This window comes from Anser cygnoides, chromosome 1, assembly GCF_040182565.1.
Source record: "Anser cygnoides isolate HZ-2024a breed goose chromosome 1, Taihu_goose_T2T_genome, whole genome shotgun sequence".
In the NCBI taxonomy this organism is placed as follows: Eukaryota; Metazoa; Chordata; class Aves; order Anseriformes; family Anatidae; genus Anser; species Anser cygnoides.
Genome location: NC_089873.1, coordinates 142,445,840 through 142,465,687, shown reverse-complemented (window position 1 = coordinate 142,465,687; position 19,848 = coordinate 142,445,840). Strand labels below are relative to the sequence as shown.

At 39.6% G+C, this 19,848-nt stretch overlaps 1 protein-coding gene across 6 annotated transcripts in view; it reads left to right on the top strand.

The window, feature by feature from the left end:
• The window catches only part of AFF3 (ALF transcription elongation factor 3), a 339,923-nt gene that overhangs the window by 173,697 nt on the left and 146,378 nt on the right, over positions 1-19,848 (top strand). For 5 of the 6 annotated variants that reach the window (XR_010826790.1, XM_066984089.1, XM_066984087.1 and 2 more), the window contains exon 5: positions 18,190-18,276. The exons of the other annotated variant lie outside the window; for it this stretch is intronic. Coding sequence is in view for 4 of the 5 variants with exons in the window: in XM_066984089.1 (XP_066840190.1) it covers positions 18,190-18,276 (87 nt within the window). In the remaining variant the exon portion in view is untranslated. The remainder of the gene's footprint in view (positions 1-18,189; positions 18,277-19,848) is intronic. 6 annotated transcript variants of the gene reach the window in all.

The following is a 19,848-nucleotide window of genomic DNA, read 5'->3' as shown; positions in this document are numbered from 1 at the left end:
TGTTTTTGGCCTTGTCACTTTCATTACAGTTAGATCAGCTTGGAGGGAAGAAAAAAAAAAAGAAAAAGAAAAAAAAAAAAAGAGACACTGAGCCAATATGGAGCTTCAGCCATGGGACCATTTGCTGGCATCTGTTTTCCTGTATTGTCAAACATAACATCTCTTGGCCCTTGCTGGTCTTGCCCCTAACTTAATTATCATCTCTTGTATAGGATATAGTGGTGTACGATGCTTCTGATCAGCCCACTTGTCAAATGCACTGTGATACTTCTAGGAAAAATAAAGAAAAATCACAAATATGCCTGGTAGAAGTTGGGCTACCAAAATGCGTCAATACAATCTTATTGAAATTAAGACTGTCCAGCTAATCAAAATTAAATCGTAGTTTCCGTGTATTGTTCCCTTTCTCTGCATCCATCTTGAGTTTCATCTCATATGTTTGGGCTGCCAGCTCTTTGGGGCAGGAAATGCTCTTTCATGGTGTGTGTAGAGCACTTCACTGAGTGGGTCCAGAATGTAACTAATCATTACTCAGGGAGATCCACTTTTTACACATGGGCACATAGTGATAGGGCAAGGGGGAATGACCTTAAAGTAAAAGAGGGAAGAGTTGGCTTAGACGTTAGGAAGAAATTCTTCACCCAGAGGGTGGTGAGGCCCTGGCACAGGCTGCCCAGAGAAGCTGTGGATGCCCCATCCCTGGAAGTGTTCAAGGTCAGGCCGGATGGGGCTTTGGGAAGCCTGGGCTAGTGGAAGGTGTCCCTGCCATTGCAGGGGGTTGGAATTAGATGATCTTTAAGGTCCCTTTCAACCCAAGCCCTTCTGTGATTCTATGATCACCAACTCCTCGTCATGATTATAAGTAGTTTCACATCCCAAAATCAGATTATTTGCAGACAGCATGTATTCCTAGCTGGAAGGAGAGCCCGTTCTCCTCCATTTGATGAGGTACTGAGATCTGCTTCCTAAAGTTGCTTACTCACTCACCTCTCCAAGACCTCAATTCCAGTTGGTAAACGGCACTGATAAAGTTGTCTTCCATTGCTCTTTGGGTAAGATTTCTCCTCCCACATCTGGATGTGCACCTGGGACCACAGCAGATGCTGCTGTAGGGGAAACCAGTATCTCGTGCACAATAAACTTGTCCCTGGAGCAAAATCTTTGTGGACAGCCCCTCTTCAGGAACTACTATTAACATAAAGTTACCTTTTTTTCCCCCTCATTCTGTAATTAGACATCCCAATTATGTAGTTTAATCTAATTAAAGTAATGATGCAATTATACAATAATTGATACATAATCGGCATGCAAAAACCTGCGTAAGTATTATTTAACCAACAGAGCAAATTCTGGATGAATCTTTTCAATCTCTTAAAAGTATATCATTTTAACAGACAGCTTCAGGAAGGGATTTTACCTCCTCAAGCATTTTTAAATCCTTACTGCTACTAGTAGTTTTCCCTTTCCTGGGCATCTTATTTCCACTGACTTCAACAGGAGCTGTCTCTGAGCACCCATAGACATGAGTAAAGCCTCTGAAAGACTCATCACGAGTATCTCATCTGAAGATGCCGAAGTGTTACACAGAAATTTCAGGAATGCCTAATACTGGATAGCATACTGTTAGTGATTATAAAAAATATAAAATAAAAAAATCACCTTGTCAATTACAAGAGAAGACAGCTCTGTGGTAGCTACACTGGTACTTTCTCAACAAACTTTACCCCTTAAGATACTTTGTAAAAAGTAATTAAAATTTACTTCCTTATTATTCAAAAAAATGCAAAATTGATACACATAAGCACCACATTTACAGAGGCATAAACTATGCTTTAGCTTTGTGTATACCCGTGGTCTCATGCACCAAAATCGTTAGGACATGCAGATGAATGCAGGAGTCCTCACTCTAATGGCATGGACAGGAATCTATTTTCCTGTATTGGCTTATTTTTCTGTAGCAGATAAACTGAGAACCCTGTGTTTTGTGGTATAAGGATGTTAGCTGTATCTGTAACAGCCAAAGACCCGTGTTCTGAAATGACATCCGAGACCTGGGGGCTTGTCTGATAAGAAATGGGATTTCTTCTCATCCTTGGATAAAATTTCCTTTAACGCAGTCTCCACCCTCTTACTGCTGTGCTGTGAACTGTGTATCCTATATGGCTTTTCCCACTGGTGATGTGGCTGAACATCAGTGATATTTTAGCCTTGTTTTGTAAAACACTGTGGAATCAAATTCATACACATTTATATAATGTTCTATAATTAATCCAGTGTGTCTGGATGCGTGAAGAAATGAGAATGTCCTGTCCCTTTCTTTGTCTCAGTTGCATAACTCATGGTTTAAACTAGGTACATTATCTTGTGAGATGTTATATGGTAAGTTTATTCAAAATGCCTGAGTAGCTGTGTTGATAGAACTATTCACGAGCAGGGAAATTTCAAAGTAAAATGTGAATGTTTCCTGATAAGCAGTCACTTGGGCTTTTTTTGTTGATGTTTCTTTGCATGATTTGCTACTAAAGATCTAGTTTTAAGTGTTATTACCCATATGTGTGGAAGTATAATTTTGATTTGATCCATATTCTCTTTAATGCCAAGAGTGTTGAAAAAAAACTTTTTTAATTTGGTTTCAAATTCAAATATGATGGTTTTACAGTTATCTTTTAATTGTCAGTATTCATATTGCTAGTATAAGTGTTTGTGTTGCCAGCCATAATCTTTTTTCATGACAGACACTGAAAATACATTAAAAAAAAAAAAAAAAAAAAGCCTATGACTGTATGACTGAACACTTGCTTTTTCATTGTGGTATAAATTCATTCCTATGTATGGAAGCCACTGAGAGCGTGCACATCTGGCCCAGAGTTTCCAATCTTAAGAAGAACTTACAGGTGCCCAAGTGATCCCCTAAGCTCTGCCAAGGTTCACAGAGAGAACGTCTTTGTCTTCCAACATTTTTCTTCTTTCCCCTTGGTGATAAAATTGATTCTAAGGGGTCAGACTGGGGTGGGCAGAGTATGAAGAAGGTTTCAGGTTTCAGTCTGAGCCCTAGGTCCTTGGACCTGAAGGGTGTGATTGCTTCAGAGACAGAAAAAAAGCCATACCTGTCATCCTTAGGTGAAATTCTCTGTTTGATGGGCTAGAGAACATTGGTAGGTCCTTCTGGTAACAGATGTCTGGAGACTGAAAGATATCAAGATAAATACAACCACAAGCTATGGGAAGACTCAGTAAGAATATCACTGCACTAAATAAATAAATAAATAAACAAACAAATAAATAAATAAATGAAATTCCATGAAATAATTCAGCATAAAAATTTAATGTCCAGGTATTTCATGGTTTTGCTTGCCTTTGATGCTCACAGAGGTCTCTGTAATGTAGCTCACAGGGAACACCATGCTGCTAATTTTCCACCAACCTTTGCCTGCATCATTTCAGAAGTACACTCACCCATATTTGACACAGGAATTTGACCTGGATTTACCAACAGTTTGGTAATTCTGATAGGTCAGGGGCTGCTGTCTTTGGTGAAGATACAATAACAGCCAGAGTATACCTGATCTCATATTGCTAAGTGTGATTTAAAGGAAAATCTTTGAAAGAAGTATAACTGCCTGAATTACTACTCTTTTATATGTTTTTAAATGAGAATATAAAGGCCAAGGGCATTTTTTCCTATTTAATGCCATTAAATCCATCATTAAATCTCTCACTGAACACTGGGTGAATTTAATGGTGCCCTCAAGTGCCGATGCTGATGCTTGACTGTGTTAATATTGTTGTATATACAGATACAATAAATAACACTTAGCTAAGATAGTATTAGCAGCCTTATTGGGTATATCAATACAAATAGCTGTACTAATGAGATTAAGCATCAGAAACCAATGGCAATGCGAATCCAGGCACTGGGGCTAAAATATGGATATGGATTCAACACATTGAACTTATCAATAAAACCAAAGAGACTCTACTAAGAGCTTTACTGCTAGTTGGCATTAAAGGATTAATTTGAAAGTACAGTTTTTATCTTTTCTCATCTCACTTTATAACGTGCTCTGGCTTAAAACGTCTGCCTGCCTTGTCCACAGGTATTATCAATGCTTCCGTTTGCTGAATAATCTCTGCAACCCCCCTGGCAGGCCACTCTGCTTTGCCTGACTGTAACCAGTTCCTTTTGGTTGGTGTGATTCAGCACTGGGGAGGACTGAGTTTGTACCAAGGGTGTTTTTCATGCCTAAGATTCTGTACACAGAGTTGCACTAGCTGAGTCATCTCTAGGTAATTGTTGTTTCTCTTCTCAACGTACACCAGCTGGATGCAATTGCCTTGCCCATGCAAATTATTTTAAGCCTCCTGGCATAATTCCAGGATCCCCTTTTTATCACACAAAAAGCATGAAATGTTCTGATTACAGTACTCTTTTACCATTGAAGTAATCTCTAACTCTCTTCATTTCATGTGGAGGGTGTTCCTTATTTACACTTTTATTGCTCGAAGGAGAAAAGCTCTATGTTGTGATATTTCTTTTGATGGGATTCTACATACAGTAAAGCTTTGAAAGATACATATGCTGCTGTGTCTTACTAAGAAACTTTTCCAAAGTGAAAAAAAAAAAGTGATCTAAAGAACCACCTTTAATCAACAGTGGTAAAATCTTTCTCTGGGTAGGAGACTTATTTAAGACTTAAGTGGAAATTAATTGATACCTAGGCATAACGTGAATCTTCTTATTCCAGTGAACAGCAGTTTGATGGTTCTCCTGAAGAGAAATCAAAAGTTAATACTTGCTGCTACAAAACAGCCCTTTTAAGATTTTACATTTCCACTGCTAAGGCTTCTCATCCTAATTTCTTGCTCTTTAAACAATCAGTAATAATTAAAATGTGATAATGGTGTGCACTGTTTCCTTTTTCTTTATGTATTACTTCAATTTTTCCACATATTTTTTATGAGGTGAAAAAAGAACATACATACATTCTCATTTTCTTTCACATGACAGCAGAAGAATGTTAATTTTTCTGTAAAGTGAACAAGTAAATCATGTGCAGTTAAGAGCTCAAAAATAAACAATCATTTGTAACCATTTTACTTCCTTTCATGCCTCTGTCATGACACAGCCCATAATTTCATAATCACCTACTGTTTGCTGGCAAACATCTTTAAGAATGTTTTAGAGAGTTGTAAAAACTTTTGTTAGTGTCATTTTTCATAACATCCTAGCTGTAAAACCAAGCTGTCTTCGTACTGCGATTCTCATACATTACCAGCAAATATCTAGAAATGGTGAGGCAGCACAATACAGTAGATCATGAAGGCTTTCTGTGGATACGAGCCATTCATCTAATCAAGTTTACTCATTTCATAACCAGACTACTTATAAACTGTTTCAAAGATATTTTGGGGTTTGGAGTTGGTTGTGTTTTTTTTTTGTTGTTGTTGTTGTTGTTTTTTCCATTCAAAATAATTTATCTCATTTGGTTTTAAACAATTCAGGTAAATTAAGTTCATTTGGCTTCAGTTAAAAAAAAAAAAAACATTCATGCAGTCTGTAACACTCTGTAACACTGTAAAAGAGGTTTAAAACCATTGCGTTTTTTTTTTAAATAGTTGTGAACTACTTATGCAGATAATGTCTATGATAATGAATAAGGTGGTAGTGTTACTCTGAGTCTTAATGAAACAAAGGGTGTAATGGAACATGTGCTTTGGGAGCAGAGTATATTTGGTATATATCATACCTTCTCTTACTTTTTCCAAGTGGAGTTGCAGAATGGCATTGTTACCCTCAATACCTTTTGTGCCAAGATAGGGAAATGAGAAGATTCTCTTAGGGGATTTTCTGACTGAAGAGTCTTTCAACCTTAATTCCATTTTTATGTGTTTTACCTCATAATGGTAGCATAGTACTTACAGAGATTACAAGGGTGCTGCGATGCTTAATTCAAGTTTGTAGAATACCTTGCAAATGAAAGACAGTGTGTAAAATAAGCACTAACTATTATTGTTTCAGGGCTTAAAGCAGACAGAACTCGAGACAATGATAGCTTTGAAGAACCACTTAATATAAACAGTAGATAAGAGTGAATTGCACAGTTAAAGAAAGGTCTCCTTCACTGCTCTATGGGCATATTTGCAGCTCAAGAGAACCACAATTCACAATCAGTTTTAACAAGAAATGCCAGATCGCCTAGGGACAACTGGAGCAAACAAATGGGCCCTCCTTGCTGGCAGCAAGCTTGCCAAAGGCCACCCCGCAGAGCAGGGAGCAGTGAGAAGTGCTGATCTATGCTCCTGAGAACACCATGGGGAGCAGTGGCAGCCCAGGTGGGAGAAACATCCTTGCAAGGGCTTCCAGAAGCACCATGCTGCTGGCAAACTTAACATTTCACAATATAGAAACAGTGGACTGGCCTCAAGGCTTCTCCTCCCCCTTGCTGGTCTTTTCAGGGCCCAAATCTGGGTCCCTTTTCCAAGGCTGAAGCTTCAGCCCCTAAATCGCACCAACAGTGGTTGTGCCAGCTCTGCAAGCAGGGGCAGTGCCCTGGGTGCCCATCCTCCATTTGGCCCCTTCACAGGATCTCTCTCCTAAGCATGCAAAACAACCCACAGATTAATTTGAAAAACAGTCTGTTTGTGTCTGCTGATTGGTGGCTTTGACTCTGAGAAATGGATAAAAATGATGACAATGGGATGCCAGCGCGGCCTGCTCACCAAACCCTTTACTGCCAACAAAAGTCCTGGATTATCTGTCCGTGCCTCATTAAGGCAAACAAAGACTGGAACATAGCAGTAGGACAAGCATCTTATCACTTCCCAGATTTTAATTTTGCCTCTGCTCTGAACAATGAAACCTCCACAGCTGTTGCATGTAGTCTGTACAGGCCAATGTTCACACTGTGCATGGATGGGGTCTCAGAAGGACTTCAGGGACTTCAGATAGAGAGTGCATCCAGTGGGACTTCTCTACTAAAATCCTCAGCTATTCTGAGCAGTCCTCTGGTGCATCTTTTCTTCCTCTTGTCTCATTTTGGTTTTGAGACACATTTTCAATCAAATCATTCAAACATCGGCACTGGAAGATGTCAAAAAGAAAAGGAGATCACTTCACCTCTCTAAAATGCTGTCAGATATTCTTGTCCACAAACATTTCTGTCAATTCACAGGTTGCTAAATTCAACAGTTGAAGGTGCAGTCTTATGGTCGTTTCGAGGATGTTCAACTACATGTTTTATCATTTCCAAGAGAACCTCTACCATTGTACTGTGAAAGATTTAAGATTTCATTTTCACTGCAGATTAAGTTCCAAAGTTATCTAGTAATTTATCTAAGAGGGACTACCCTGGTTCTCCAAATCTCTGCCCACATGTGCTATTAAAGTCAGTGAAAACTGCTACTCCTCGTAACTTCTGAACAAAATCATAGCGTAAGTATGCACTGTGCCATGCACATGCCGTAAGACTCTGCTTATCACAGAGATTATAACCTACATATGCATATACCTATAGGAACTGGACTACTTCTCACATACTACTGCTCAGTTCCCCAAATGCAGCAGGCTCTGGCCAGCCTTTTACCTCATGGTGAACCTTGGAGCAGACCCAGCAGTCTCTGGCTCTAGCACCAAGCCCCACTCTGCCACCTTGTCACCTAAAGTGGTTTTGTATCATTCCTGCATCGATGGCAGATTCTCTGGAGAGAGTTTGGGTTGTTTCCCCGGTGAGCCCTGGGGGGAGGAGGACAATGTTTGCACCTGGCCCCCACTTCTTGTCAGGGCTCATTCTCCAGGCCCTGAGGTAAGAAGTTGGGAGTACATAGACCCAAGTATTTCCTCTACGCCTATCAGGGGAAGGAGGGCATGTGCATTACTGAAGATGACAGGAGTCAAAGAGCCAGCTGGTAGCCTAAGTGGACCTGCTGGAATACCGTTCTGCACGGCCCGGTCCCATCCACAGGGAGTGAAGATGAGTACCTAATGGGGAGCACCACAGCTTTCCTCTGCTGTCCGCACCCCAACCACTCTCCCAGGCTGAGACAAAATCCAAATGTGACTTTTTAGAAGAAAAAGGTGACATAATTGTAACCAGCCTAGTAACCTGTTTGCCACCATTAAAACTGGAAAACCTAAAATTGGGCTATCTATATAATTAAGGAAAACATTTTAGGTGATCACAGCTGACCTTTCCAGAACACCAATGCATTTTTAATGTGAAGGTATTAGAAGGTCATGTGGAGTACACATGTTTCTAGGAAACATAGGGAAGGGAGCAAAGAGGGGCATTATGCATTCCTGAGCCTGATCCTGATAGGAAGATGGCCAAGATACAGAAATATGGTAGCACTGGAGATACAGACATGACCTACAAGATGGTGTAACATAAATGTTAAGGGTTTTGATGGACTGAAAAAAAGCTCCAAAACAAAGAACATGAATCCAACTTTAGGTACATTTTACGTGTGAGTCTGAACATTGTATTTTATCACCCAGTCTGACTAGTGTTCTGACCTGTGTAACAATCCAGATAACTGCAGTCATTCTCCCCTGTTTTAAGCCTATTACCTTGTATTTGGCTGCAGCATATCATTCAGAAAAGCATCCTTTCTTGATCTGAAGACTTCAAGGAATGAATACAGGTATTTCTGTAGCAGTATCCCAGCAGTGAACCACCAGCTCGTGAGACGTTGTTCTTTTCTGCCTAAATTCAGTTTGCCTTTTTCTCCTTCTAGCTGCTGGTTTATGATACAAGAAGGCAGCATTTGGCTGCAAACAAGTTTTCTAAAAGTCATGTTAGAATAAAGGTGTTTGTTTACATACACACACACCCCGCAGATATTCATGAGATTAAAACATAGTACCTCTTATTCTACTGGGGCTGATCTCTCTAAATCTGTCATCATTTTTGATCCTCTTTTCACCTTCTCTCACTTTCCAGCATTTTTGAAGAAATGTTGACAAAGGAAACAGGCCATTCCAACATCAGCCTCACAAAGTTCTACTGCGTTACTTCTCCCTTTTTCAAACACACAATGATTGAACAAGCTCTTTGGGCCAAAGCATGAGATAGAATCATAGAATCATAGAATCATAAAGGTTGGAAAAGACCTCCAAGATCATCTGGTCCAACCATCCCCCGACCACCAATATTACCCACTAAACCATGTCCCTAAAATAGTGGAAGATTACTTTCAATTGACTGTGCTCTGTGCACTGTCCCACTTTACTAGGAATATCTGGTATCCTTCATTCATAGTAATGAGTTTGTCCGTGCTCAGCTCTTTGTATATCTGTACTCTTAGCTGAATTGGTCTCTGTCAGCTTCAGCCACCACTTTGTGCCGCTGTTCTCCTTCTAGAGTAAGAATCATCAAGATTTAACGTCTTTCTGTCAATTCAGATCTAGGAGGTACACAGGCAGCCTTGAGAACAGATGGTTGAATTCACATACACTGAAGCATGCAGTGCTACACTGTTTTCTTAATCTCATTCAGAATAAATGCCTTGTATATGAACAGATTCCCCAAGTTGTCAGAGTGTCATAAACAAAATTGTTTGCTAATTGCAGTCAGCCACATCCATGTAAGGTTGTCCAGGCAGGATTTACAGGCCACTTTGCCTTGCAGAAACTCTCTGTGCTACAGAAGGGAAAAGAGAAAAAGAGCACCTGCCTTGGTGCTCAGATCCGTACTCTGAGGTCCCAGCCTGCTGTAATTTTTACCTGCAAATTTAGCACATTTCTTCTAATGTCATGAGAAACTGTAATGGCAAAACCTTACCGAGCTGTGCTTCATAGAACCACATTTCAGACCACTTTAAGTTCTAATACTTTAATTCTGATTTCTTTCCTTCTGTGGTCTTTTTTTACCCTCTCTATCACCTTTTCACCCTAACCAAGGGGGTTGTTGTAGTAGCAGGAAACAGAAGCCTTCCCTCACCTTGTTAAGGCTGGCAGCTTCGCAGGTCCATTAGCCAAAAGGTGTTCTGGTAGTACCTTACACCTCAACACAGGGCACAAGATGTTTATTTCATGTAATGTCTGCACATAACCTGTGCACAGAGCACACAGGCACTGCTATACTACCCATAAGTTTGTGAAGCTTGAAATATTCAATTAGTTGGCTGAGTTAAAATTATTGATTCATACCCACGGGTGAGCATCCACTGTAGATGCATAAAAGCACTCTTTGTATGAGCCCTCGGGTTCCCAGGGACGATGTGAGTCTTTCTGGTACCTCAGTCCTCTTAAACTGGCTTCACAAGTATAAAAGACTGGAACTAAGATCAGCTTAGGCCAATCTGGAGACTATTTGACCTTCTGTCCAGGGGATGAATCAGTACCATTAATGTACCTATCAGAAAGCTTCCAGAATCACACAGGACAAGAATCCTGAAAAAAAAAAAAAAAAAAAGCCTAGTTTCAGAAATGTGTTTTTTTTCCCCACACACACAAGTCTTTCTTTGATGACATCCTTACATTTAGCAGCATATTTTTGTCAGATATTTCAGCACTGCTAAATATTTACCATGGTGGCATTTTGTGTTCTCCAAACCACAGATGTTTTTCATAGTAAATGTGTCTGTTTTGTAGCTTTTGGCATTTTTTTGTTTGCTCCTTTGTACATATTAATACAATCATCCATCAAATACAAAGTAAGACCCTGACCAGTGTCTTGGTCTTTATTTCTGATAGCCTTTGTTTTAATTTCTTGAAATATTTCCAGAGCAATCCTGAGGCTGCTACCGTTCCTTTGTTAGCAGACTGCACAATTAACATGCTTGTTATGATCTCTGAAAATGTCAACTATGTGCACTTTTTCATTATTATTTGAAATCATGCAGAGATCTGGACCTTGAAGTATCCTAGGTCTTTTCCTTTCCTCTTTCTCCTCCCCCAACTCCCAAGAGGCAGCTATTCATCTTCATTAGCCACTTCTGTTAGCTTGCTGCCAACTGAGACCAGAAAACTGGCTGCATCAGTCTTGCATGGCAATTCAGGAATTAGAATCCACAGTCCTTGGGTGCAGGAGGTTAATGCACTAATAAAGATTGTACCTTGATTAACCACATCATCTCAGCTTGCCCAGGCAAGGCTGGTTTTCAGACAGTTTGTCATATCATATGGCCCAGTGCATTCAGTTAAAAACATAGCTTCCCAACTAAGATCATAGAGGGCAGTTTTGTCTCCTTTTTTTTTTTTTTTTTGATGTTGTTATCTGAGTGAAGAATATTTAAAAGTTTTCATGGAACACCCCTAAATTCTGTTCTATGATATACCTGTACATGTTCTTTCTTTCATGATAGGGGTAAGAAATCTTTCTGGCTTTAACTCTGGTATGAGAGAGCTTGGCACAGGTTATGCCCTAGCTAGCACTTGCTCTTAGGATCAAGCTGTTATTCTCTTGGATATCCATAGCTGATAAGCTCATTTGGACCCCATAAATGAATAACAATATGCAAGACTCCTTGTTAAAGAATTATAATCACACATTGAAGGAACTAAGTAAGTCAGTTTGGTAAGTGGATGTAGAATTTTTTCATGTTTATCTGTCCTAGATTGTTGAACCTTGACTAAATGTTGCAGGTTATTTGCAGGATGGTTCCACTAAAGCAGAGATATATTCCAAACATAAATTTATTGCATTGGCATTTGTGATTTGCTATAGAGTGATTTAATCCACAGATCACATTACAAATGTTCACGATTTGGAGTGGTTTAGTTCTGCAGATACCAAACATCTGGAGATTTAATGCTGAACACATTATTTAATGCTGCAGTCTGCAAGATCTCTGACCTTGTCCCTTTCCAAGGGCCTAATTTCTTTCTCTCTTTCTCTCTTTCTCTCTTTCTCTCTTTCTCTCTTTCTCTCTCTCTTTCTCTTTCTCTTGCTTTCTTGCTTTCTCCCTAAGATGCACATACACATGCACACACACACATAGAGTCCTGTTTCCATTAAGCAATTAAGGTGATGTCCACCTGTGTGGGTCTGAAGAACTAAGCACAGCACAAAAGACTCTGTCACAAGCTACACAATTGCTTTTATTTCTTTGCTTAAGACAAAAAATTCCTTGACAAACACTCTCCCAGATTGTCATATATCTTTGAATGTTATTCTGATGAAGCCCATTGAAATAAATTCATAACATAGAAAGCAATAGGACCTTGGAAGGGTCTTGGGACTGGAGGCAAAGGGGAAATATGGTAGCATGTAGCTGGTAGCATGTAGCTGGTAGCAGCAGATTGCCATGAAAAAAAAAAAAAAAGACTTCTAGAAATCATTTGAGCAGGAATAAGGGAGACAGAACTGCTGGCTGTGACTTGGTGCTGAACCAGCACCCAGCTCAGCACAAATGGTATCCTTAAGACTATTTCTTGTTCCGTCACAGAGAGCTCATAGTGGTTCCCTTGTGTCATCTTCCAGTTAGTGTGCGTGCAAAACCATGTTTGTCATTTATCTCAAGTTTAGAAAGCATTTGACACCATACATGACGTAAATATTAACTATAAATCAAAACCTGCGTAAATAAGTGGATGGAAATGAAGTAATACATTAAACAACAGAAGATGAAAAATGGCAAGATATTTTGTTGGGTCATGGTAGTTCTGAATAACACGTTGCCAAAAGGATAATGACAAAATAAAAGATGTTCAAATGGAAAGAAGAAAATGATCAAGTGTTCAATGGAAAATAGAGAATTTATGAAGAAGAAGAGAAAAGGAGTGTAGGTGTAGTTTGGAAAAGTGACATCTTAAAGAAACAAGAGGAAACAGCTTTATCTTGCTATTTTACAGATGTATATTTGCGGCTTGGGTGAGAAAAGCAATAACAGACACTAGAGGAATCAATTTTAAAAAATGAAAATTTGATTCTTCATATCATGAGAATCTTATCATAGTGAAATGCTGTCAGCTTCAACATAGTATCCAAAAGTTTCATTGTCAGACACTTTGCTTTGGATGTTTGACACTAAAATCATAGCCATATTGTCAACTAGTGGCAGTGGAGCTTCACTGAATTGAAAAGGATCTTTGCCAGCTGACAACACTTAAAGAGAGAGTCTCCTGTGTTTCAAAATAAAAATAAAAATATGTTCTGTGAAGAGAGGAGAGTAACTGGATTAGAGGTTTTCATACGGTGTTCTCTGGTCACTTGCTAAGGGTTCTTGGAAAGCTCTTTGTTAGTTTTGTGTTGCCTCTACTTCCAGCTGAAAAAATATATCCAATGCCTACCTAAAAGCTGCATTTCAGTGTAGGTGACTATAGAGAGAGCCCCTCTGTGGTCCCTGTGTGCTGTCCAGCAGAGTATTTGCAAAGGAAAATTGTGTCTCACCAATCCCCTATAATTCCTGTGACACGTCAGTAGAGCTGTGTACGAAGTTGAGCCAGCTAAGATAATTTTCAAAAGGTATTTGACAGGGTCCTTTATGAGATGCTACAAAAATTTCTTAAATCACCCTCTGAGAGAGACAAAATATTATGAATCAAGAATTGGCTAGGTGAGCGCCAGCAAAGAGGAGGATTAAACAGTCAGTTTTCTTAATGGGCCAATGATACGTTCGAGTTGTGGCAGTGAATGAACAAGGTAATACATGTGGTAAGAACTTAAATTTGGATGAGACTGAATTCATAGCTTGTTTTTAATTACAATTTTTCTGAATCAGTTCACCCATTCCTAGAATCATACACCACACAGCAAGATTGATAGCACTAGATAAACAGCATTGCCTTGAGTTTGGAGTAAATACTATTATTTACCTCTGCATGGTACTTTTCCTGAAAAATTACCTACAAGCTAGGGTTAAAAGCCCCAAACAAAACACCACAAAGCTGACATTAATCCACAGGAAATGTCTCGTTACTTAATTGTTGCTGCAGAAACATTTGGAGCAAGGATACATGGTACTATAGATTTCTTTATCTGAAGGTTTTCCCTTCAGTGAGAAGAAAAGCATAGCTTGTATGCTGACTAAGATTAACTAGGTTTAGACATTTTTAACTTGTAGAGCTGGACATTTACGTATGACTGCTGAAAACTGATTTACGACAGGCAGAGAAGAACACGGTTGCAGAATTACAATGTGCATGTGGATGAAACGTGCCGTTGCCACCACCACAAAGATGTCAGCTGGAAACAGCATCACTGTAACCCTTACAGGGAGAAGCATATGTTAATAAAAATGGGGGCAATCAGAGGTCTACTGAGACCTCTACTGAGTGGCCTGTTGCAATTTGGACGTCCCTTCCCATAGATGCCTCCTCTGCTGTCCCCTTGCCCACCTTGTCCCTGCACATGCAACCTCTGCTGGTCCTCCCCATCCCAGGCCATCTGAGCTGGCCTTTGGTCTGGTACATCTCTGGCTGCAGGAGGAGGAGGGTTGTCACCGTCATCTCAGATAACATGTCCTGCAGATGGGCACGCATGCTTCTCTACATCCATTTCTAAGCAGTCTGGTCAGGGCTTTATTCTTCAGACTAGAGATCTGTTTTCCACACTTTGGGACCCCAAATGGCGTCTCAGTGTTTCTTTTAGTTAAAAACATTGTTAACATTGTTCAGGACTCTAAGGTTAGTGCAATCAAGACGGGAGAAAGATCTAAATTGGTTTAAGATCAGACCCTTACCTTGTAATGCCTGGAACATTACTTGGTTCAAGATATTTCAGAAGTATTTTTTGTCCTATTTATGTTTAAAACATCCCAGGATTATTTCTCTTTCTGATTTCAAAAATCATTTGCACCAATCTTTACTCTTAACATCAGTTTGAAGGTGCAGAGGATCTTAAGAACATTTACATTGTTAGTGCTGTTCATCAGTAGCTTTGAAATGCTGGTTTCAGTCCAGTGGGTATTTTATGCCAATACTGCCAATCCCTAACACCAAAGACAGACAAGTTAGCTGACCAGAAAAAAGAAGCTGTGCATGAAATATTATTCTCACAATCCTTTTGAATTCCAAGTTGAATCCTTTTTATTTAGTTAGTTAGACAGTTGCCTTTCAGGCTTACATTTTCAAGCATTTCACACCATGTACTAAAAAAAAAATCTTTACATAATAATATGCCACCACTAGTGCCTTTAATCTGTGTCGAATATCTTCAGAGAGAGCCTAAAATCACAAGAGTTGGTGCATAGGGACATATTCTATACATGTTTCTGGTTGCCGTTGACCTTTCTGGACACCTAAATCCTTCCTTCTGTTTTTTGAGATTCTCTTCTTGACAGTCAGAAGGAGACTGTGCCCATAGCTTAATGCTTCTCTCTTTAAAAAATATTTTACTGCATTTAAAGCTTACCACTGCTCAAAGTTGACAACCCATATTTTTCAGATTTTTTTTTATATTATGTTTTCTGTTTATATTTTAGTTCTTGTTTTCTAATTTGATTTCATTTCTAAGTTGTCTGAATTTCAGATGGTATCAATAAATAGATGGTAGGATCACAATTCAAAATATTATTCTGGTAAAATCACATTCAGATATTCATTATAATAGCAATTATTAACCAAGGCAAATATCAGTGATATTACTAAATCTGTGTGTCAGAAAAGGTTACATCAAATTTAAATTATGTAGAAAACTTTATTATATACGACAACTCAAAGTACAAAGGGAGGAGAAGAGAAGCTAAATGAAAAAAAAAAAAAAGGACGATTAAGGCCATTTTTCATTGAAGTGTGGATGAGAAATAATCTTGGGGAAAAGAAGAAATGAAAGATTTTGACATGTCAAAAAAAAAGGTCACCCTTATTTTTAATCAGCCCTCTAGTCCTTTCCATGGATGAAGGTATCATTGTCAGACTTGGGCAGGCAAGGAGGGAGGGAAGAGCTCTGCTCCTGCTAACAGATTGGTTTCTGCACAGCATATAGCAGACTTCTCAGAAGATGTTTCCATGAAGGTGACAGTGGGGGGTCAGCCACTGTATAACATGGAGGAACTGCTGCTTAGGCAAATGGAAATCATAAGTACTCAGCAGTGTATTTCACAAGTACGATGACTTTAGGTCAAAACCACCAGAAGCTCCCAGGCTGTCTGGCCCAATTCTTCAGTTGTCAAAGCTGTTCTTCAGCTCTTTTTCAGTTCTTCAAAAGAAAGGGCTACATAATTCTTTCCTATGCAAGCTTTGGGACTCAAAACATCAGCTTGTAGGGAAAAACACTTTGGGAATGGAGTTTTACAGGTGGAAGCACCTTTCCTCTGTATGCGCAATATTTGATTTTCTAGAAAGTAAGCAAATGGTCATGTAAAAGAAAAACAGAGGAAAGAAGATGAGGAACTGATCCATTTTTAGATCACAGCATTAAGAGCAAAAGTCCCCATTGCAACTCTGCTTTCCAACAATTTGCTGTCGTAAACTCTTACAGTTGGAATATTTCTCAGTATGTAATTCATTCATCTTTTGTAAATATTAGCACCTATGCCAGGTACTTGCAGCTGTAGGACTGCTCCCTTCCAAATGTCAAACTGCTTGCCTCTGTTTTTAGTAGCCTGTGTTTTTGCTTGCCTGTGTTTAAAGAACTTACTGTATATTAAAACTTACTATATAGTGCAATTGCTGGCACTTATCAGATAAGCGAGTCATAAGATGAACAATCTTCCTCAAAGAACTGAAAAGCAAAGCAATTCTGATACTGAAACTGCAAACCACATGATGTGCTGATTACAGGCACCCACGTAGATTACAGAAGTATAATAAATCATGTAACTTTTTAGCCTCAAATAAAATAAAAGAATGTAGTTTTTATTAGGAAATAAACTGTTTATCAAGAACGCTTTAAAGGTGACATTTATTACTAATAAACTATGTTGAAAGGGCTGATCTGTTCATTGGCAGAAGAGCCAGAGACTTTCTTTTATGTAAAAAATGCCCCATCTCAGTCCATGCAGGGTCAGTAAGCACTTCCATCAGCACTCGTGAAGGATGGGCAAGAGATTCACCCACACCTTCTTTCAAACTAGAACAATTTCTTTTCTCTTTAAAAAGAAATGAGTCATGGAAATATAACTCCAGTATTATTCTGGGAGTGATCGTATTTCTCGGCACATCTCTTTGGAATATCACTGAGAATCAATTCCAGAGTCAGCTAATAGTATCAAAAACCCACAAAGCATCTGTCAGGCAAACTCTTGATAGTGTCAGTGAGTCCCATGCTTAGGCAGGATGTTATTTCCTCTTCAGCTCTTGAAACGTATGGGTTGGCTCTTCAGGATTGTCATCCTCTGCATTGCTTCTCATATAACTTCTGTTAAGCTACTGTGCACCAAATATTATAGCTTGCTGCTGAACACGTCAAAAACCACATCCATCTTATAACAGCCTACACTAGAGAGGAATATGAAGCCTCTCTCTTAACAAAGCGTCTCTTATCTGAAGTGTTTAACTCACACAGATCCGTTAGCCCCTGCCTTCCTAAAAGCAGACTTGCTTTGGAGACCAACTCATTCTTCCTTGACTGGTAATGGCATTGAAGGTGTGTCTACCTGCTACCTGAAGCTGGGTCAGAAATGACTGCATACAAGTCAATTCGAGCTACATGCATCTCTTAGCTATTAAAAATGCCTTTAAAAATAAAAAATAAATAAAATAACAGGGCGGAGGCAAAGGTGGAGTGCAGCACACCTTGTTTAGGGTTTGCTGCACAACTGTCACCTGTAAGGCACAAACAAGTGGCAGCTAGGAGCTTATTCAATTCCTTCAATATGAAAAAGGCAATTTTAGGAATTAACCATTGGGCAAGTTCAGAGAGTTAAACATTTATCATTCTGACCTTGCCTGTGAAATCTACTTTATTAGTCCATAGGATGTACTTCATTGCTTGGTCACAAACTGAGATTTCTGTTCCCATACTACAAAAAATAAAAATAAAATTATTCTGTTAGTCTCACCAGACAGACTACATTGCATGGTAAAAATGTGGTTGCTGATTGTCAGAAAAATCAAACTTCTTGCACTTAAGATGCATTAGCTATTCAGGAAAATGAAATGGTACTTAAGAACTTCTCTCAAGAATGTGCGCTAAAAATCAATGTAGATCATGTATTGTCTAGATTATATGTAAACTGGGCATTTCCTAGAAGCTACAGTAACTTATGTATTCCACTACCCAGACATTTGTGCTACTGATATACTGTTATTGTCTCCTATTCCATTGACTTTCTAAATACAGTCTGCTGTACAATATTGTTTTTCAGGAGATGACCCATTCTTGGCCTCCACCATTATCAGCTATTCACACACCAGGGAAGGCAGAACAAAGCAAGTTTTCCTTCCCAAACAAGGTAAGAGATGTAGCAATGTAGAGTCATGCCTTCTGCACCTCAAAATACATCCTACATGAGTTCTGGCTAAGCATGTGAGGGCTCTGGGCTGAGGCTGATGAAGTGCTGATGACTTTTCCATGTGTGTGCCATTATCCCCTTGCCTTTTCCTTGCCTACAGCACCTGCAGCAGTACATGGTCTTGTTTGCATATTTTATGGCAGCAACACTGACCCCGGTGTGATGGTCACAGGTTCCTCACCCCAGGGAAAAACACAGGTGTCGTTGGTGGGGTGTCCAGAAGTGGTGCCTTCTGTGGGCACCGGCTGAGGCTCCTGACCAGTACTTCAGGGCATATACAGCTGCTGCAAGTCAAGAAGCTCCTGCTCAGATCCAGTAGCTCTTACTTCATTTGCCCATCAAGGACTGAGATGGTCTTTGCTAATACACTGGCCTGCACAGCTAGGGGCTGAGGAGAGGGCGGACATCCCCTGCTACCAACCTGGTTTTAGGGGTAGCTTTGCTACAGAGGCAGGCAGTTCAGTGCAGTGATGCCTGGAGGGGCCACAGAAGTACTTGCTGGGGAAGTATTTGCCTGTCCAAATCCAATGGCAGTGGACCACAATGTTCCTGGTCCCAAAGGACCAAGGCCACTGGTCCTGCTGATGGTCCCTTGAAACCAGCTCGACTGATGTATATGTATCACAGGTAGCATATGGTGGGGTACAGCAAAGCTTATTGGCAACAGCTTGGGGAAACCACGTTATTTGCACTTGGTAAATCAGGATGGAATGAGGTCAGATATCCTATGGATGAGCCAATATAATTCTCACATTGCATCATCATATACCGTTTATATGCTTTATATGCTACAAGCATCTTTCTTGAAATATTAAAACTTGAAAGATGGTATTGATGCCATTTATAGCCTTTTTCCTGATAAAGAAAGTTCCTTTGGTAACTGTAAGTCCATTCTGCAAAATTTAGTGCACAGAATAATTGTAACCACAAAGCCAAGAAAATGTCAAGATTTGCCTACGGTAAAACAGCTTTTCCGTGGATGATAGTGTCATGATTTTGAAGTACCAGGGGTGTAAACCAAAACATCTCTGGCATGTTGTGAAAGAAAAAGAAGGAAATAACTCACTGTCTTTGCTCATTGAAGACAGACAGTTGATTGAAGATGGTAGGCGGGCTATAGGCTTCCTAAATTAGAATAAGCCCAGTAGAAGATAGCAACTTACCAGCTGGTGAAACGTTCAAATGTGAATGACAAAAATGAAGTGGTGCTTGCAGCCCTGCAGTTTCTGCCACAATTATTACCATGAAATGTTTTTGTGTAGCACACGTGCAGATGTGTATGGGCAAGGTGTGCCCCTATCAGCAAATGTGTGTGACGGTCATGAACTCACTTCCTCACAACTAATTGTATTGTGATAAATATAGGAATAGCAGAACCACAGACTGTAGGGCAAAGATATGTGAATAATGGCTGATATTGACTTTCTCATCTTCTCTCTGCCTGTTCATCCATCTCTCTGGGAAATACTCTGATAGCTTGAACTGCAAAGCTGTTTTGGAGGTCTACCATTC